This window comes from Mustela nivalis (assembly GCF_964662115.1).
Source record: "Mustela nivalis genome assembly, chromosome: 6".
Taxonomy (NCBI): domain Eukaryota; kingdom Metazoa; phylum Chordata; class Mammalia; order Carnivora; family Mustelidae; genus Mustela; species Mustela nivalis.
Window position 1 is genome coordinate 104461163 of NC_139025.1, and position 21736 is coordinate 104482898.

A 21736-nucleotide genomic window follows, 5' to 3' on the forward strand; every position below is an offset into this window, starting at 1 on the left:
ATACCTGTGTTCAAATAATTTCTGGTCTAGATTTCTTTCTGCTTTCCTTCTTGAACTTCAATTTCATACACATACACACAAGTATGTACATCTATATGCATGTATGTAAATATATACTTATACATGAGATCTTTCAATATACCACAAGTTCCTGAGACATTGTTCCATTTTTTTCATTAATCTTTTTACTCTTTGTTTTTTAAAATGGATAATTTCTGTTGATATGCCTTCAAGTTTATACTTTTCTCTGTCATCTCCATTTTAATATTAGCCCATCCTAATTTTTATTTTAGATAATTTTTTTTAGGTCAAAAACTCCTTCTGAATTCCTTTTTATAGTTTCCACTTCTCTGCTGAAAATTCCAATCTTTTTAGTAATTTCAAGTATCCTTCCCTTCCTATCATGTGACAAATATAATTCAAGTAATTTCCCTTTCTATCATGTAACAAAGGTAACATCAGTTCTCTGCTGGTTTCAACATCTAAGTAATCTGATTGTTGACATCTGTTAATTGTCTTTTCCCTTGAAAATGGGTCACATATCTTTTTTTTTTTTTAACTGCATCATATCCTAGGCATTGTGATATTATGTTGTCTCTGAGTCCTTCTTATATTCTGCAAAACGTTGATATTTTGCCTTAGCACACAATCTTTAGTTTTGTTTTGCATTCTGTGGATCTTGGTTCAAATCTCAATTCCATATTTTCTGCCTTTGGTATGTTGGTTTAGGTCCATTTTGCACATGAATAGCACAAGAATTTGTTGGAGACTTGTGCAGGTGGGTTCATATCTCATTTCAGGTCTCTAAAGCTTTGCTGCTTTCCTTTAGGTTACTTTTATACATGGGCAGCTTGGGTTAGACTGAAATTCATGCAGGTGCATACACAGAATTAAGAGATAACCATTCTGTGACTCTTCTCCCTCTAGCATGTCCCTTGTCCCCTCCGGTTTACACGGACTCCATTTTCTCATTCCTCAGCCAAACTGTAGAATTTCTTTCAGGTATTCAGCTGCTTGTGCCTCTGCAGTGCTCCATGATTCAGGCCTGCCTCAGGATACAGCCATGTGAAGTAGTTTTCTCTGGCTGCATAATAAACTCAGTGGCTTAAAGCAATACACATTTATTTATTTATTTAAGATTTTATTTATTTTTTGGCCGTGAGATCATAAGTAGGCAGAGCAGCAGGCAGAGAGAGTGAAGCAGGCTCCTTCCTGAGCAGAGAACCTGATGTTGGACTTGATCCCAGGACCCAAGATAATGGCCTGAGCAAAGGCAGAGGCTCAACCCATTATCTCAGAGTTTCTCTGGGTCAGAAGTTCAGGTATAGCTTACCTGAGTTCTCTGCTTATGGTCTCAAAATATTGCCCTCAAGATGTTGGCTGGGACTGTAGTTTCACTTGGAGTGTCACCGATGAAAGATCTACTTTTGTTGGTGGATTTTCTGTGGAATGGAGAACTTGAGTTTCTTGCTGGCTGTTGGCCAGAGGCTGTGCTTAGCTCTTAAATTTCATATCATTTCCTTGCCAGATGGGCCTCCAGACATAGGCAGCCCACAATATGGCAACTTGTTTTTTCAAAGGGAGAGAGAGACTCCAGCAAGACAGCTGGTATAGTTTCATGTACATAATCACATACACCTTGTCACCTTTGCCATATTCTGTTGGTTAGAAACAGGCCGTAGGGCATATCCACGCTAAAAGGAAGAGGAATGCTCACGGGCAAGAATAGGAGGGAAAAGTTATGGGGTGGAAGGGGGTAGGGAGACCATGTAAAAAACAAATCAAAATAAAACATCGGAAGCTCACTCTGATGAAGGTCACTCCTCCAGGTTTTGACTCATTTCCATCATCTGCCTACTTTGCGTTTTAGAGTTTATTGTAGATATTTTTGTATTTTTAGAATTTTTAGTCATCAGCATGAAGGATGGGCTATAGAGGGCTTATGTCACCATGGAACTGAAAGTTTATTTTTGGATTTAGCAATAAGGAAGTCATTTAAAAAACAATGTTTATGAAAGAATGTAGGTAGAAACTTGATAGGAATGAGAGAGAGGGGATGTAAGGGAGAACAGGTAAATGGAGCAGTGCCTGGTAGGGGAATGTGGAGTCAAGAAATGTTTTATAATTTGCTGTTACTTCCTTTAAAAAATGTATTAGTGTAAAAAATGTATTAATGTTTTATTTTTATGCCAATAGAATAATTTATTCAGCATTTTAAATAGCTTCTGTGCATATATCAGAATTTGTTTCCCTATTTCCCACTGGTTATATTTAAGTATAAATGAGACTTCAATGAACAGTCTTGTCTACATGCTTTCTCAAACATCTCTTGTTTTCTTTTTTTTTTTTTTAAAGATTTTATTTATTTATTTGACAGACAGAGATCACAAGTAGGCAGAGAGGCAGGCAGAGAGACAGAGAGAGGAGGAAGCAGGCTCTCCTGCTGAGCAGAGAGTCCAACGTGAGGCTCGATCCCAGGACTCTGGGATCATGACCTGAGCCGAAGGCAGAGGCTTTAAGCCACTGAGCCACCCAGGTGCCCCCATCTCTTGTTTTCTTAGAGCACCTGTGCTCCCCAAGGTACAGTTTTTGGGTCAGGGTATATGAGTATTCTAGAAGTTATTTGCTACTGCTGGGCCTTGTTCCTATGAATTAAAGGAATGATTTTCCAAAAGGAACAGATCATTTCAATCCTTCCTAAGTTGAGTTGCTTGACTTTTATTGGATGTTCTTTTTAAAAAAATTTTTTTTCAGAGAGAGTACAAGTTGGGGATGGGGCGGAGGAGAGGCAGAGGGAGAGCAGGAGAGAGAGAGAGAGAGAAAATCTTAAGTAGGCTTCATGTTCAGCATGGAGCCCAACACAGGGCTCAGTCTCAGGACACTGAGATCATGACCTGAGCTGAAAGCAAGAGTTGGACACTTAACTGATACCCCTAATTGGGTATTCTTAATACCAGTTACCAGGTGCTTAAAAATTGACAAAAGAGGATTATTGGATGCTGTAGACAAAGGGATGGATATACATGAAGAAAAGGCATTTAGAGTCATCCGAGGTGAAGTTTTTTATTGCAAAAGAGAATCCACAGGGTCACAGAATTTAAAAGATAGGCAGGAACTGGCCGAGGTTATTTACCGTATAGTCTTTGCTGAACCAGGAAGGAGGTGAAGACAACAGAGAGAGTATTAACGTGAAAGGATTCTGTATTTCTCTTTGTATTAGGTCATATGTATTTAAAATCTATTTTTGGTCTCATGTAGATATATTTTACTTTGAAATAATTATAGATTCATAGGAAGTAAAGCGAAGATAACTCACAGAAGTCCTTAGGTACTCTTCCCTCAGTTTTCCCCAATGGTTATATCTGACATAATTATAATATTAAAATCAAGGATTAGATACTAGTACATTATGTGTATATAGTTCTAGATCAGTATACATTTTTAAATATATTTTTAAGTGATAATTGTCAAGATACAGGAAAGTTTTTCCCAGTATTTTTTATTTTGTTTTATTTTCTTCTTAGTTATTATCATTGTTTGAAATTAGTATTTTTATTTTTTGTGCTTTCTAATTAATTCACTCTGTCTTTTCTCTTTATGAAGTCTTTTTAAATTTTTGAGTTTATTTTGAAATTCTTCAAAATCTGTGACATGCTAATCACAGCTTTACAAACATTTCAGTGCTAATAGTGGCTTTATCTTTTAAAATATTAAAAAAAATTTTTTTAGGAATTTAAATAGAGATTTAGGAGGGGGAAGGTGAATGTTACGTTGGTCACTACATTATCTTAATGTCTCTTATCGACATTACTTTTGAAATTTCTCTTGATTAATTCACTTTTCAAAATAAAAGTGTTCCCCTTAAAGTTTAAAAATATATGTTATAGAATACTAAAAAGTAAAATTTTTATGTGTGATAAAAAAGATGGTAACAAAAAAATTTAGTGCCTGCTCTTTTAAAATCATTAGTTAGGGGCACCCTGGGTGGCTTAGTCAGTTAAATGTTGGATCTTGAACTCTGGGTTGTGAGTGCAAGCCCCAGGCTATGCTCCATGTTGGGGGTGAAGACTACTTAAAAAAAAAAAAAAAAATATTTTTTTTTTTAGTTTTTAACATATTTTAAAAACCCTTTTAACTAAACTTAGAATTTTTTTTTAAAAGTAGACTCCACATCCAGCGTGGATCACTGTGTGAGGCTTGAACTCACAACCCTGAGATCAAGACCTGGGTTGATATCAAGATCCAACGCTTAACTGACTAAGCCACTGGTGTGCCCCAACATTTTTTGTTTTAAGTAATCTTTGTGCCCAATGTGGGGCTTAAACTCATGGCCCTGACATTAAGAATCGCATGTTCTACCCATAGAGCCATCAGGCACCCCTGTTGAGTTAAAAGGTTTTTAATAAAATGTCAAATACTGTACAGCTGTTCCTGTATCTAGATTTACAGAGAACTGTTCACAAATCCATCTATTTATTAAGTCCAGTATGTAGGACAGGTTTAGGCTTGCAGGCTGAGGTTGCATTTTCTCTAAAAGAATTGTTGATAGATGTTTTAAAGCTTAAAAACCCAGATGGTATACATTTAATTGGGTGCCTTTGCTGAAACAGCTCAGTTTCATCTACTCCCTGCTTGATGATCTCTCCTGTTGTTGAGGAAACTCTTATGTGGTATCTCATTGGTTCTGAAACTTGCTGCATATTAGAATCTATAGGGAATTTGTTCAAAACCAATGCCTAGAGTTCACTTCCTCAGGTTTTTTGATGGGGCTTGGGCATTGTTGTTTTTTGTTTCTGTTTTTTTTGAAGTTTCCTGATGATTCTTAAGTGCATCAACGACTGAACACCACTGAGTTCTGTATTGATACACAGTAAATGATTGAGCTGATTTGTCATTCACTTTCAGTTCAGAAATTCAAACAGGGCCTGAATGTATGCGCTTATCTCTGGCTTGTGACAAAAATGTCACTTTTCCTCCATGCTTATTCTTTATGTTCTCAGGCACTACTCTAGTCTCTTCCTGAATTATCAATGGTGTAATAGTGCTCTTCCATTACTACTTTTATTTTTTAAAGGATGAGCCCTTTTCATAGGTTGCATGATTTCTTTGTCCTAAAGATTAATACCTGCTATCGAACTATGTAGCCTCTATTTAAATGATAGATAGATTTGAAATTTTTTAAGCCACTTTCAGGTTTTATTATTTCTTCTTTTGTTTCTTATTTCAAGTGCTTCTTCTCAGTAACACTTAACCCTTACAACTTCTTTTGTTATGGACATGATGGGGTTAGTTCCACTCAAAAAGTATCTCAAAGCAAAAGACAAACACAGTAAGCACTTGGATTAATGATACTGTACCTAAGTCTGACATGAATTCCAGATATTGGTGGCTAAGAATTGATTTGCTTTTGCTGAAGCTTTGTATTTATGAACATTTTAAAGTAGAAAGTTTAGTAGCAGGAATGAAAATGGTAGCTAACATTTTCTTGGTCTGATTTCCTGGGTATTGTCAATTCTGAGGAAAGTACTATTTTCTTCAATTTATATTAGCAAATTAAGACATAGGTTAGACAAATTGTCTAAGTTCTACTTATCATGAAAAATACAAAAAGAACACTAATCTTCTATACCAAGAGAATAAAGGAGCTAGATGTTATTTCATATAGAATATAAAGTAATCAGATATATATTTTTTACTTAATATATTTCTGACCAATGAAAATGGGTTGGTAATCTTGACAAAGATAGTTATGGCTGAGGTATAAATGATAAAACTTTGATAGTTTTGCTCACAGATGTAGACCTCTTCCCCATTTCTTTTTTTAAAAAGATTTTATTTATTTGACAGAGAGAGATCACAAGTAGACAGAGAGGCAGGTAGAGAGAGGGAGAAGCAGGCTCCCTGCTGAGCTGAGACCCCCTGGGGCTAGATCCCAGGACCCTGAGATCATGACCAGAGCAGAAAGCAGAGGCTTTAACCCACTGAGATACCCAGGTGCCCCCTCATTTCTTTAATATCTAGTTGTTAAAGAGAACTTACCTGGGTGCTTGGGTGGCTCAGTCGCTTAAGTATTTGCCTTTGGCTCAGGTCATGAGCCCAGGGTCCTGAAATTGAGTCCTGTGTCTGGCTTCCTGCTCAGCCTGTTTCTCCCTCTGCTCCCCAACCCCCACCCTGCTTACACGCTCTCTCTCAAATAAATAAAATCTTTAAAAATAAATACAATAAAGAGAACTTACTTAACTTAGTTTAAACTTCTCTTTACTAATTCAGCTCTTTTTTTTCAATTTCCCTTTTGGAGTATTTTACCTTTTGTAATATGGGGAGACTTGCAATAGGCTACGAGTTCATTACCATTTTAAAATACTATAAATTTTAAGTGGGAAAATTATTAAAGTTTACTTATTCAGGAAATGAGAAGATAGAGTCTAAATAATTTATCCCCTTTATTCTATTCATCCTCTGTTTTCTGCTTTTTAGTTATCTATATTTTAGTATTTCAAGGATTTGCAGAAAATCAAGACAGAATTTATTGAAAAGAGAATGAAATGAGATTCAAGGACTGTTTTTATTTATATTTGACCCTTTTCCCATGTCATAGTTAGCAAGCCAGCAATGTATATGAATTCTGAAATATAATTGTTTTAAATTAATTAATGCTTCTAAGGGTGGAAGCATCTTTTTAGAGAACTTTTTTTTGTTGTTGTTAGAGAGAGAGACAGAGCGGGAGCACAGGCAGACAGACTGGCAGACAGAGGCAGAGGGAGAAGCAGGCTCCCTGCCGAGCAAGGGGCCCGAAGTGAGACTAGATCCCAGGATGCTGGGATCATGACCTGAGCCAAAGGCAGCCACTTAACCAACTGAGCCACCCAGGCATCCCTTTAGAGAATTTTTTAATTATTTTATAAATCTGCAGTCTTAGTGGCTTGTTACCTTAAACATTTGGAAGATATTGCTCAAAAAAAATTCACTTGAAACTTTTAGTGTGTTTCTGTCAAAATGCAGCATCATCAACATTTTATCAATAGGTGTGGAAGGTAAATTAACAGTGTAACTATATTAACAAAATCATGTTGAACACCATTTCAGAAGGCTTTCTTGACTGTTTTTAACCTAATGTACTGTTAAAAAAATTAACCATTGTTTTTACCCAGCTACACCTAAAAACAAAGAGGAAATTTACTCTTTAAATAAATTTAAAAATTTTTACTTTCAGGTGGTTCGATCTGGGCAAAAATTAAGGAAAAAGTCTACTGACACAGGCGAGAAACGTGGAGGCTGGTTTAGTGGGTTTTGGGGTAAGAAGGAGTCTAAGAAAAAAGATGAAGAATCTTTGATTCCTGAAAGTAAGTTCCAAATCAGATAATTTATTGTAACTGATAAGAAAAAGATATATAAATTTATTTTATATTAGAAGTTTCACTTAATTTTTAACATACCTAGGGAGTTCTAAAGTCCTTATGTGAGACCAGAATTCTGTTAATGGTGTCTCTTTGCCTTTTCTTGATGTAAGCAAATAAATACATGATGTTTGTTTTAACTAGGCAAAGAAATATATTAGAAGAGATTACCTGGGTGCTTTTGCTTTTGCGTTTGTGCATTTGCTTGAGCAATGACTTTTCAGGCACTTGTTAGTTTCTTTGATGTTTTTTTAAATTTTATCTGTAAAATTGAAGCAATTGATTTCTTAAAGAACTGTACTTTCTTTGTAGCTATTGATGACATTATGACTCCAGAGGAAAAAGATAAGCTCTTCACTGCTATTGGTTATAGTGAGAGCACCCACAACTTAGCTTTACCCAAGCAGGTAATTATTTTTAGGTGGTTTTAGAGGTATTTTGTTTCATTTTACTGTATTATCTTGAATTGGATTAAATGAGTTAATGATTTTTATAAAAATTTGTCATTTGTTTCTTCTCACAAGAGTATGTAAGAAGAATTGGAGTAAATTCTTTTTTAAATGTTTGATAGAATTTACCAGTGACATTATCAGGTCCTGAGGTTTTCTTTGTCAGGAGGTTTCTGATTACTGACTCAATCTCCTTACTCATTATTGGTCTGTTCAGATTTTCTGTTTCTTCATGATTCAGTCATGGTGAATTGAACATTTCTAGAAATTTCTCCATTAGGTTGTCTAATTAGTTGGTATATAGTTATTCATAGGAGTCTTTTACTATGATCCTTTGTATTTCTGTGGTTATCAGTTGTGATAGCTCCTCTTTTACGTATAATTTTATTCATTTGTCTTTCTTCCTTGCTTAGTCTAGCTAAAGGTTTGTCAGTTTTATTTTTAAAGAGCCAACTCTTGGCTTTATTAATCTTTTCTATTGTTTTTTTAATTCTCTATTTCACCTCTAATTTTTATTATTTCCTTTCCTCTAACTTTGGGCTTTGGGATGCCTGGGAGGCTTTGTTGGTTAAGTGTCTACCTTCAGCTCAGGTCAGAATCCCAGGGTCCTGGGATGGAATGGAGCCCAGCATTTGGCTCCTTGTTCAGCAGGGAAACTGCTTCTCCCTCTGCCTACCATTCCCCCTGCTTGTGCTCTCTCTGACAAATAAATAAAATCTTTAACTTTGGGCTTAGTTTAATTCTTCTTTTTCTAGTTTCTTGAGGTGTAAACTAAATTGTTTATTTCATATCCTTCTTCTTGTTTTATGAATTTATCACTATAAACTTCCCTATTAGAAGGAAGATGCTTCTGCTCTATCTCATAAGTTTTGATGTATTGGGTTTCTTTTTTTTTATATCTCATGTTGTTTTCTTATTTTCCTTTTGATATATTCTTTGATACAGTGGTTGTTCAGGGGTGTGTTATTTAATTTCCACATATTAGTGAATTTTGTAGTTTTCCTCTTTTTTTTTTTTTTTTTTAAGATTTTATTTATTTATTTATTTGTCAGAGAGAGACAGAGAGAGCACAAGCAGGCAGAGTGGCAGGCAGAGGCAGAGAGAGAATCAGGTTCCCCGCTGAGCAAGGAGCCTGATGCAGGACCTGATCCCAGGACACTGGGATCATGACCTGAGCCAAAGGCTGTGGCTTAACCAACTGAGCCACCCAGGTGTTCTGTGACTTTCCTCTTAATAAGATCTTATTCCTTTGTGGTTGGGAAAGATACTTAATATAATTGACATCTTCTTGAATTTTTTTAAACTTGTTTCATTGCCCAATATATGCTCTATCCTAGGAAATGTTTCTGTGGTCTTGAGAAGAATGTTTATTCTGCTGCTGTTGAGTGGAATGTTTTGTGCATATCTCTTAGGTCCTTTTGGCTTACAGTGTTTTAATCCATTGTTTCTTTATTGATTCTCTGTTAAGATGAGTTATCTGTTGTTGAGAATGGGTTACTGAAGTCCCCAACTATTGCCATTTATTTCTTTTTTTAGTTCTACTAGTATTTGCTTTATATATTTAGGTACTGTGATGTTGGGTGCATAAGTATTTACAAATCTTATGTTTTCTTGATGAAATATATTCATCATTATATAATAACCTTCTTATTTCTTTTGACAACATTTAAAGTTTATTTTCCTGTGATATGAATATAGCTACCCTTTTTGGGGAGAGTTACTTTTTGCTTGAAATATCTTTTTCCATTTCTTCACTTTTAGTCTATGTGTGTCCTTAAACCTAAAGTGAGTGTCTTTCTTGTAGGCAGCATATCATTGGCTCCTTTTTTTTTTTTTTAAATCCGCTCTGCCATTTTTTATCTTTTTATTAGAAAATTTAATCTACTTCCTTTTAAAGTAATTATTTAGGTAAGGACCTACTGTTGCCATTTCATTAATTGTTTTCTGTTTTGTGAATCTTCCTCTCTTAGTGTGTGTCTTCCTTTGTGGTTTGATGAGAATCATCTCTCTGGTTCTCTGTCCTACCTCTTTTTGACCTATCAATTTTTTGGTCAGGATTTTTATTCTCAGTGTTTTTTTTTTAACCCTCCAAAGACATCAAGCAGATGCTCTCTATATTTTGTCTAGTTTTTGAGCCAGAGGATTGGTCTGAATTAGTTTGCTTTAGTGAAAGTTGGTGAATTGAGTATTTATGTGACAAAATATTTAGTGAAGTTTCATTTATTATCTCTAAAACTAGGAGAAAATGAATTTTGAATCCTTAAAGTTGTCCTTTTTGAACAATTTTGTAATTTTGTATTGAAATTTTTAATGTTCTTTTTGAGAATATTGTATTTAGATCACTTTATAATCCAACAAATTTAAATAAGAAATTATTAAAGAAAGTACTAATTAAACTATAACAATTTTCATTCATTTCCTTTGTTTAGTATGTTGCGCATATAATGACACTGAAGCTAGTAAGCACCTCTGTCACATTAAGAGAAAACAAAAATATTCCAGAAATATTGAAAATTCAGATAATTGGCCTGGGCACCCAAGTATCTCAGAGACCAGGAGCACAAGCACTTAAGTAAGTTTTAAAAAGCCTATTATTTCAGTTTTTGTTTCTAGATAAGACTTGGCCTCCAAATAACATTATTTAGCATTAAGCAACTGATTAATAATAATTCTTTACTTTATTTTCCTCTTGTGTCGGGCCTTTTTGTATCTGAATTTGTTTTGTAATGAAGCTGTATGAGGAGTTCATCATTTATTCTACCCTCTATTCTTTCCTTCACAAATACTTCTTGGATACTGTTAAGTTTATCAGTTTGATACTATGAAGGCTAGCACAGGAATATTTAGTTTCTGTTTTTAAGAAGTTTATGCTGGCTGTTAAGAGAGCATAGCCAGAAAGTTAAAAGAACTATGTAACATATGAGAAAGCTCAGAAGTGAGAAGATGCTGTAAGGTGAAATGTTGATTGCCCCTTAGGCTCAGTCGCAGAGGAGAATGGGCTAGAAGAATTGGGACTTGGGGTAGGCAAGTAGAAAGGAGTAGAAGCAGGGATGAGGGTGTTTTCAGGTGACATGAAATAGAGAGATGAGTTCCTGAGTGAAGTTAGTGTACATTCATGTGACAGTGATCGGAAATCCTATAGTGTTTGGGTGTTGGCCAAAGTGTACTTCTCATGTGGTTGAAGAGTTAAGAGCCAAAAACCAAAACAAAATCCCAGGTTGTATGGGTAATTGAATGTCAGGCCAAAGAGTTTGGACTTTACCTCAGGTAATGGGTATAGTACTGGCTCTCAAGGGAGTTTTTTTAAAAGGAAAACTTATATTTTAACCCATTACATTACACAGCATCTTAATTATGTTACTTATTTATTTACTCACTGAACTGTAGGGTAGAAGCAAAATTAGAACATTGGTATATAACAGGCCTGAAACAGCAGGGCGTTGTACCATCACTTGTGGCTTCCATTGGCGATACTACCTCGTCCTTGCTTAAAATCGAGTTTGAAACCAATCCAGAGAACAGCACTGCTGACCAGACTCTGATTGTTCAGTCTCAGCCTGTGGAGGTCATCTACGATGCTGTAAGTGCAAGGAGAAAGTCAATCTTTATTAAACCCATCTTATACTTCTGGTGTATGGTTTTCTTATTTTTCCTCTTTAACACTTAACATTTCTTTACTTAGCAACTAAATTTAGTAATACTTTTTTTCTTGTTTTAAAAGCAGTACATGTTTAACAGTTAATTTTGCTTTTTCATATGCTGCCATTTTTTTTTCCTGCTCTATTTACCTATGCTTATGTTAAAGTAAAAAAAAAAAAATCTAATATACTATTCAAAAAGTCTGTGTTGGAGCATTGGTTGGTGGCTGCTTTCAGCTCAGGTCATGATCCCAGGGTCCTGGGATTGAGCCCAGCCTCATGCTCCCTGCTCAGAGGAGATCCTGCCTCTCCCTCTCCCTTCGCCCCTCCCCTGCCTCCTTGCACACACGTACTCTCTCTCGCCCATCAAATAAATAAATAAAATCTTTTTTAAAAAGTCCGTTTATTGTACCAACTACTCCCAAATAGTCTTGTTCCAGTTCAGTTTTGTGTATTTTTCCTTTTCCCTAAATATCTGGACCAATTCAAATTGCTTTAGGAGTAATTAAAAGAACATATTGTTCATATGGAAAGAAAAGGATTGGCATTTAGATGTTATTGAAAATGTTAGCTCAAATTCTGTATCTGTGGTTCCATCTTTTATTCACATGCTCTTAACTCATCTCAGGCTAGCCATCAGATTCACTAATCATTGCATCCCTTGTTAGTTTGCCCTACTCTGTTGTTGAGAACTGTGACTTTTTTTTTTTTACTTTCCAGTTTATAGTTTAAGTGTAGTCACAGTCAGTGTGAGGCATTATATAAAGATTCTAGGCTCATTATATTCTCTGATTTTTTAATGATTTAAATTGTAGTAAAATACATAAAATTTACCATCTTGGCAATTTTTAAGTGTATAGTTTAGTAGTAAGGTCTATTGCTATATCAACATGACACCTTAGAACATACAAAGTCACATTAATGACATGCACACATTTGTTGCCTCTCTAGTAAGCTTACCTGGGCTATTCCTTTTTTTTTTTTTTTTTTTTTTTTTAGGTTTTTGTTGCTGTTTCCACCAGGGAGATGCAATAGGGCAAAGTATTTTTGGAGGTCTCTCATAAGTTTGGAGCCACAGTTGTTTAGAATTAAACCGAAACCTTTTAAAATTTGTAATATGGAAAGTACTGTGTATAGCTTGCTTATATTTTAAATTATTTTACAGAAAACCATCAATGCAGTGGTTGAATTCTTTCAGTCAAATAAAGGATTAGATCTTGAGCAAATAACATCAGCTACATTAATGAAGCTGGAAGAAATTAAAGAGAGAACAGCTACAGGTAAAGAGTTTATCTGCATAAGTATAAAGAAACTCATAATTTTATCTATTCTAATGAAAACATTGTATTTAAAATAGTATAGGTTGCTCTTTTCTTTTTTTTTTAAAAATTCCATGAAGCTGCTTCATGAATTACCCAAGTCAAATATACCTGCTTGACTGAATGAGGAAGAGAATAATATGGGCACAAAGATGATTCTGTTTACAATTAAGAACCTATGCCTCAGGGACGCCTGGGTGGCTCAGTGGGTTAAGCCGCTGCCTTCAGCTCAGGTCATGATCTCAGGGTCGTGGGATCGAGTCCTGCATCGGGCTCTCTGCTCAGCAGGGAGCCTGCCTCCCTCTCTCTCTCTCTCTCTCTCTCTCTGCCTGCCTCTCTGTCTACTTGTAATCTCTCTCTGTCAAATAAATAAATAAAATCTTTTTTTAAAAAAAAAAAAAAGAACCTATGCCTCAGAGTGAGCTTGAGAAGGAAACGTACCTCCACCTCAGCTCTTAAGGAATGGTTCCTAATACTGTATACTGTGTGTAAATCCGGTTCTAAAGATTCATACTTTTATACAGCATGGTCTCTAAACTCAAGCCAAGTGCTTTTTGTGGTTGCTTAACTAAAAAATGATGAATTTTTCTCTCTCTGGATAAAATACTAGCTATGTTGGGTTTACTGTACAGTGTAATGATATGACTGTCCCCCATTGACCATACGCAGTTTCACCTTAGATGCTTAATTTTGAGACTCTAGTTTGTGAGAACTGCTCCTCCGTAATACTTTTCAAGTGATACTTGTATTCTCATTGTTAATAATATACTTAAATATTTCAACTTGACTGTCTAATCTTTTTCTATTTCTTTTAGGACTTACACACATTATTGAAACTCGGAAAGTCCTTGATTTAAGGATAAATCTGAAGCCTTCTTATCTAATACTTCCACAGACAGGTTTCCACCATGAAAAGTCAGATCTTCTCATTTTAGATTTTGGTACATTTCGGGTAAGTGTATATCCATTTCTTCCTGCCCATTTTTGCTCAGTTTGGAAGCTAGCTATATGAAAGTTTCCTGTTTTTCCCTCAGAGTTTACTTTAATTAAACTTAGACTTATTTCCTCTTAGTATTTTGTCAAGCCTAGCTTAGATTGAGTATTTTTTCTATATTTTATGGCTATTAAAAAAAAACAGGAAAAACCCCTAAAATTTTCTTTAGTGATAGATGATTTGATATTGAGGACTGGATTATTGCTCTGTTTTTCTAGTTGGAGAGATGTACTCCTAGTTTTCTTTCTTTCTTTTTTTCTAATTTAATTTTCTTTCAGTGTTCCAAAATTCATTGTTTATGCACCACACCCAGTGCTCCATGCAATATGTGCCCTCCTTAATACCCACCACCAGGCTCACCCAACTCCTCACCCCCCCCCTCCAAAACACTCAGTTTGTTTCTCAGAGTCCACAGTCTCTCATGGTTTGTCTCCCCCTCCAATTTCGCCCTAACTCACTTCTCCTCTCCATCTCCCAGTATCTTCCATGTTATTCCTTATGCTCCACAAGTAAGTGAAACCATATGATAATCGACTCTGCTTGACTTATTTCACTCAGCATAAGTACTCCTAGTTTTCAAATACTCATAGATTTCCAGAGTTTAATTACACAGTGTTAATTATTACATATTTTGACAATAGGAAATGATACACATATTAATATATGTTTGTAATCCCACTGTCAGCAATTAAGTCGAGTAAGAGAACTCTCAGGTTTTCTGTGTTGAACACATTAGAAATCCAGGCATCTGAGAAAAAGTGAAGGTTTCAAAACATACAGTTTCAAATGGATCCTTGCTTCGTTTGAGAAGAGGAAAAAGGAAGAGAGATTGAAGCTGAGTTCTAAGGCTCATTTATTCAGGTGATGTAATGAGAAGAAGCAACAAAACCTGTGATTACATGGTGAAGAGGTCAGGTGAAGAGGTTAGGGGTGCCGAGCCATGAGCGGCATTAACTGCTGAGAGCCAGGAAGAGTTGTATGTCTAGACAGGTTATTTGAGGTAGACAACTGTGTAACTGAACCTTTAATTAATGCAAATATGCTAAGCACCTAGTACCCAAACATATAAAAGATGTATATTGAAATATTATATTCCTAATAAAAGGCTTGCAAAAATTGTCAGAAAATTAAACAGAATGTGAACTGATTAAGGACAGTGTTTTCTTTTTAGTTAGGTTTTAAGAAAACACAACAAAAATATCAGTATATTTTTCTGTTAAGAAAATTGAAGTTTTGGGGCACCTGGGTGGCTCAGTCGTTAAGCATCTGCCTTCAGCTCAGGTCATGATCCCAGGGTCCTGGGATAGAGCCTTACGTTGACTCCCTCCTAAGCAGGAAGCCTGCTTCTACCTATCCCTCTTCCCCTGCCTGTGTTCCCTCTCTCACTGTGTCTCTATCAAATAAATAAATAAAATCTTTTTTAAAAAATGAGGTTTCTGTTCATTTCAGCTTAACAGTAAAGATCAAGGTTTGCAGAAGACTAATAATTCATCTCTGGAAGAAATAATGGATAAAGCATATGACAAGTTTGATGTTGAAATAAAAAGTGTGCAGTTACTCTTTGCAAGATCAGGTAAGCAGTTGCTCAATTTTTAGGATCTTGAAATTATGTTGAGTAGCTTAGGTAAGTATATGCATATGTCTGCATGTATATCAACCCTGACAATATTTTGAACACATATCCTGTTGGTCACTTAAGAAAACGAAATTGGAGCCCATCAGTGCAAATCACTGCCACAGGTAGAAATAGAGATAAAAATATACCTATTCAGGGAGGCTGGGTGGCTCAGTGGGTTAATAAGCCTTTGCCTTCGGCTCAGGTAATGATCTCAGGGTCCTGGGATCAAGTCCCGCATCGGGCTCTCTGCTCAGCAGGGAGCCTACTTCTTTCTCTCTCTCGGCCTGCTTCTCTGCCTACTTGTGATCTCTGTCTGTCAAATAAATAAATAAAATCTTTAAAAATATATATATATATATATATATAAATATTTAAAAATATACTATTCATCTGCAGGTACTTAGCACTGTTTGAATCTAGGTCCAGTCATTGCTTATTTTGTTGTGATATGACTAGGAAACTAACCAGAACGCAAAAATAGAAGTTGCCATTGGCTCAAGTTTTTCTGTCTTAGTGCTTTTGGGATGTCTCAGTGTTGTCTTTCCTTGCTGCTTTATTTGCAAATATTTTGACTATATTTGCATAGTCATTATTTCAGTAGTATTACAACCTACTTTTGTAGATATCTGAAAAGGATGGGTATAGTTTTAACACCCTAAAGGTAGTTAATTATTTTCAAAAAGCTTTGGTGTTTTCTGTTGCTTAAGTAAAGAACACTGCTCTCCATACTTGTTTAGTTTCTAAATGCAATAATTATTTGCTAAGTATCCTTGAATATATCACTTTATGGTAGGTCATTGGAAGAAGGAATGTAACTCTGTGTACAGAGTGTATACTCTAATAGAATTGAAGAGATATATTAAAATGTAAACACATAATGCTTTACTTAGTTTTTATATATTATGAGCCTATTAATTCCTTGAAGGGAAGAACTATTACACAGACCATTAAAACTGCCTTTTCTTTTGTATGTGTTTAATAATTATTGTTTGAGTTATAAGTGATAAAAGATGTTCAGTGACTGCTATCAGTTAAGATCTGTGTAGGATTCTGTTAGAGAAAAGTGATTATTATACTTTTTTATCATAAAATCTTATTTGATAAAACTCATTTGTATTTTAGAAGTATGTACTATATTAGTGTAATTTGCCTGAGGAACCCCAGAAACCTCTTTTTTCCCCCTCTGTCATTTTCTATTTTTTTTTTCCTTTTTTTACTCCAACCACCTACCTTAATCACTAATTCCAGAATCAGGGCAATAAATTCCTGTTTTTTGTTTTGTTTTTCTATTTGCTTTAAAATGCAAGATGTTATATAAATATTTTCCAAATAAATATTTACAATTATTTTTATATTATAGTCTTTGACTCCTATCAGTCTTGTTTATTTTATTTAGTTTATTTTTTATTTTTGTATCATTGTTTATTTCAATCTTTTGTCAGCCATTTTGATTGTTCTGTTCCCCCATCTCATATGCTTATAAACATATTTGTATATAAAACTGTTTCTTTCCCACTGATTTTTTCCTTTGTTTTTATTCCCCATAGTAGATTATACTATATTAATATTGTGAATCACTTCATAGCCTTTAGATACATACATAAGCCAGATTGATAGCCTAGACATGATAGACCTAGGATTAAGATAAAGAATGTCAAATGGAGTTAGAGTAAATATGTTATTAATAACCCTCATTTTTAGAGAATGAGTGAATTTTAATTTTTTTCTTTGATGTGGATTATATAATTTATTATAGCAAATTATTTTAGTATTCATACAGCTGTAATGGTCAATTCAATAAGAATTATTTAGTAATTAAGTGGGGAAAATGCCCACTTATTAAGAACTGTTATGCTATTGCTTCTCTGTCTTTTGGCTAAGATCAAGTGTGAACTGTTACTGCTGACTACCAAACATTTTAAAATAGGCAGTTACATTATTAACATCAATCTCACTTTTCAAAATATAGGCCATTTAACTTATATGCTGAAAGAAGTAGAAATTGGTATTTATCTAATATGTTTGCTGTATTAAGTTAGAGTAATTTTTCAGAACATCTAAAAAATTAGCTTAATTTTAATTTTTTTTTTTAAAGAGGAAAACTGGAAAGAGTGTCGATTTCAACATCCATCAACTATGCATATTTTGCAACCCATGGATATTCATGTTGAGTTGGCCAAGGCAATGGTAGAAAAAGACATTAGAATGGCCAGGTAATGTATGAGTTTCTTTTATATTATAAAATTAGCAAGGTGACTTATTTCTGTATCATTTACCGGATTTTAAAAAACTAGATTTGTGAAGGACAGAAAAAAATGATTATCGTATAGCAGAAACACATTTTTAAGAAAATGTTTATTTGAATTATGATGTATCACCTCTCTTATTCAAAAGTATCTTGACTTTTACATTATGCAAAAAGTTGGTTATCCATGTTTTTGAATGGATCAAATCCATGATTCAATATCAATAACATAAAATCTACAAAAATTAGCGATGTGGATGGAGCTAGAGAGTATTACGCTAAGCAAAATAAATCAGAGAAAGACAAATACTATATGACTTCAAATACTGTATGAATATAAGAAACAGCAGATGAACATAAGGGAAAGAAAAAGAAAGGCAAACCAGAAAACAGACTCTTAACTATAGAGAATTGAGGGATACTGGAGTGGAGGTAGATGGGGGAGATGTATTAAACCGATGGTGGATATTAAGGAGGGCACTTGTGATGAGCACTGGGTGTTGTATGTAAACAATGAATCACTAAACTCTATTCCTGCAACTAACATTACACTGTATGTTAACTAACTGGAATTTAAATAAAAATTTGAAACTAGAAAAAAATTAGAGGCTCTTTTGATAATGAAACCATATAAAATCTTGAGAATAATTCAAGGGAATAAAAAGTAGAAACTAAATTTTGAATTTAAGGAGATAATTATGAAATATTTATGCTGCCTTCTTAAAAACAGCCTTATTGAAATATTATTGACGTTCAGTTAAGTTATCTTTTTAACTAATACAATTTGATAAGTTTTTACATACATACATACATATGTATATATATATATATCTATGAAACCATCACTGCAGTCAAGATAATGAACACATCCATCATCCCAGGAAGTCCTTGTGTCCTTTTACATAGTTGGCCCTTGAACAGTTTTCCTCTTTAAAATTACCCCCATCCCAGTCCCACACTCGCTCACTTGAAAATCCATGTGTAACTTTTGATTTCCTTAAAACTGAACTACTAGGGCGCCTGGGTGGCTCAGTGGGTTAAGCCACTGCCTTCGGCTCAGGTCATGATCTCAGGGTCCTGGGATCAAGTCCCACATCAGGCTCTCTGCTCAGCAGGGAGCCTGCTTCCTCTTCTCTCTCTCTCTGTCTGCCTATCTGCCTACTTGTGATCTCTCTCTGTCAAATAAATAAATAAAATCTTAAAAAAAAAAAGAAAAAAAAGAAATACCTTAAAAAAAAAACAAAAACAAACTCAACTACTAAAAGCCTACCTTTAACTGGAAGCCATACTGATAATATGAACAGTTGATTAACACATATTCTGTGTATATGTTGTAGATTCTTTTTATAATAAATCTAGAGAAAAGAAAATATTATTAAAATCATAAAGGAGAGAAAATACAATTACAGTACTGCATCATATTTATTGAAAAAAATCCACATATAAGTAGACCCATAGAGTTCAAACCCAAGTTGTACAAGGGTCAACATCTCTATTTATGAGAGTACTTGTGCTTTCATTGTCTTTGTTTCAGAGTATCAGGGTAATGTTGGCCTCATCGAGTGAGTTTTTTGGAGGAAGTTGTGTAGATTTATTTCTTCTTTATATGTTTGGTGGAATTCATTAGTGAAGCTGTCTGGCCTTGAGTTTGTTTTTTGGGGGAGAGGTTTTTTTCCCCCCATTTTATTTTCTTTCCAGTGTTCCAGCATTCATTGTTTATGCACCACACCCAGTGCTCCATGCAATACGTGCCCTCCATAATACCCACCACCAGGCTGACACAACTCCCTACTCCCCTCCCCTCCAAAACCCTCAGTTTGTTTTTCAGAGTCCACAGTCTCTCCTGGCATGTCTCCCCCTCCAATTCCCCCTAACTCACTTCTCCACTCCCTCTGGGGGAGAGTTTTTAACTGCAGATTTAGTGTATTCCATAGTTAGGGGGCTATTTAGATTTTTTGGAGTGATCTTTGGTAGTTTGTCTTTTAAGGAAGGAATTTGTCCATCTTTGCTTCTTGTCATAGGATTGTTCATGTATTATTGTATTGCCTTTTGAATACATAGAGAATTTGTAGTGATGCTATATTTCTCACCCTGCTGATGTTAGTAGTTTATTTCTTTTCTCTTTTTTTTCCTGATCAGTTTATCAGGTTTGTTGACCATCTTCTGAAAAAAATCCAGCTTTTGGCTTCAATTATTTTCTCTATTGCCCTTCTGTTTTTTATTTCATTGATTTCCACTCATGTTTATTATTGCTTTTTCCACTTTGGCTTCCTTTGGGTTTCATTTGCTTCCTAGTTCTTTAAGGTGGAAGTTGAAAACACTGATTTAAGACCTTTCTTCTTTTCTACTATAGGCATTTAATGTTGTAAATCTCTCTTGAAATACTCCTTTACTTTACATTTTGAAATAATTTAGTCAGTAAGCTGGGGTCTTTCTAGGTCTTCCCTCATTTGTTTTCCATTTATCATCTGTCTTTTGTTGACTAATGTCCATTGTCTTTTAAACCATTTTTTTTGTGTATTTTGTCCAACTTTGTAGTTATTTTAGGTGGGAGAGTTCATCCAGTCCCTCTCTCAGAGATGCTTTTAGTTTTATGTAATGTTTCACAAATAACAAAGAAGCATCTTTACATATTTATGGTGCTTTCAACTTACAGAGTACTTATGTAGGAAGTTCAGTATTTTGAGACAGGAAAAGCCACTGGCTTCTTTTGATTTGTGCATTATACACAATATCATTCTTCATATAATGGTTAGGCATCTGTCAACTTGAGCTCTTCACAGCATAGTTGGCAAGTCAAAGATAAGCAATAACTGGAAGGAACTTCATGAGCAGCAAACGGGTGCCACAAAGCTATTATGAAAGATAAACCTAGGCAGTTATGCTGAGTAGGGAAGCAGAGTAGAAGCAAGTGCCTAGAAGTAACTAATGAAAGCACAGCCATAACTCAGTAGTGAATAAAACAGAGGTCCTCAGGGTGCTTATATTTTATTCAGGAGACATAAAATAAGCTATACATATATGACATGTCAGGTACTGGTAAGTACTAGAAAAGGAAATAAGACAAGGCTAGGGGATAGAGAGTGATGGAGTAGATACTCTTAGATATGTATGTAATCTTAGATATGTCTAATGTAAAATCTTTGCCAGGAAATAAAGAATGTATAGTGGTTTTAAAAATTAGACATTGTGTTTGAAAATATTCATAAAAATTAGTTAACTTTAAAAGATTTGGCTGCTAAAGAGGGATACATTAAAAAGAATTATCTGGAAACTTGGCTTACATAGAACCTCATTTTCTGACAATGTTTATTGAATGAGGCATTAGTTAGATTAAAGCATGTCCAGAGTCCTTTGAGTTTGAGTCCACAGTGTAGTCTCTAATCTGTTTGCCCCTCCATAATAGAGAGAAGCTGGACCTTAAAACCTTACAGTTAAATTGTATTTTTAGATTGAAAGTATCCGGAGGACTTCCATTGGTGCATGTGAGAATTTCTGACCAGAAGATGAAAGATGTGCTCTGTTTGGTTAACAGTATACCCTTGCCACAGAAATCCTTTGCAGAGTCTCCCGAGAGACAGGTAAATGGATATAATAAAGGTGCTACATCTTTACATTTGCATATGGTGATGTTTTTCACCTTTTATGAGTTAATTTGTTTTTAAATATTTTTTAGGGCCAGTTTCATGTATTTGGTATACTTGTGAAGTTTAATGTTGATTCTACACAAAAGCACATATGACATTGAATAGATGAAGTTTGAAGCCTGTTTTCAGTACTGTTTAGAGTGGTGGTAGGAAGTCAGCGTTAGAGAACAAAGGGAACAAAAATACGTAAGTGAAAGGAAAAGATGTTTTCACAAATGGAAGAAATGTGTTTAAGTAAAATTAGATATAAAAATCTTCCTTAAAATGTTACAAAATAGAATAATTTGTGTGTAATTTTCTTACACATTAGACTTAAAACTTGTAGATAACTTTAATTGGGAATTGATCTTTACAGCATAAAATAAGTGTTGAATTTCCATTTACTTTGAAATGAAATTTGAGAGATCCCACCAATGTTGATACCATTTT

The 21736-nt window shown here is 34.7% G+C and overlaps 1 protein-coding gene across 3 annotated transcripts in view; it reads left to right on the forward strand.

The window, feature by feature from the left end:
• Positions 1-21736, forward strand: part of VPS13C (vacuolar protein sorting 13 homolog C) — a 187592-nt gene that overhangs the window by 53340 nt on the left and 112516 nt on the right. For all 3 annotated transcript variants that reach the window (XM_082737311.1, XM_082737309.1, XM_082737310.1), the window contains 9 exons: positions 7214-7343; positions 7710-7804; positions 10276-10418; positions 11234-11426; positions 12650-12764; positions 13619-13755; positions 15247-15370; positions 17511-17628; positions 21112-21241. In XM_082737311.1, the coding sequence (XP_082593437.1) occupies positions 7214-7343; positions 7710-7804; positions 10276-10418; positions 11234-11426; positions 12650-12764; positions 13619-13755; positions 15247-15370; positions 17511-17628; positions 21112-21241 (1185 nt within the window). The remainder of the gene's footprint in view (positions 1-7213; positions 7344-7709; positions 7805-10275; positions 10419-11233; positions 11427-12649; positions 12765-13618; positions 13756-15246; positions 15371-17510; positions 17629-21111; positions 21242-21736) is intronic.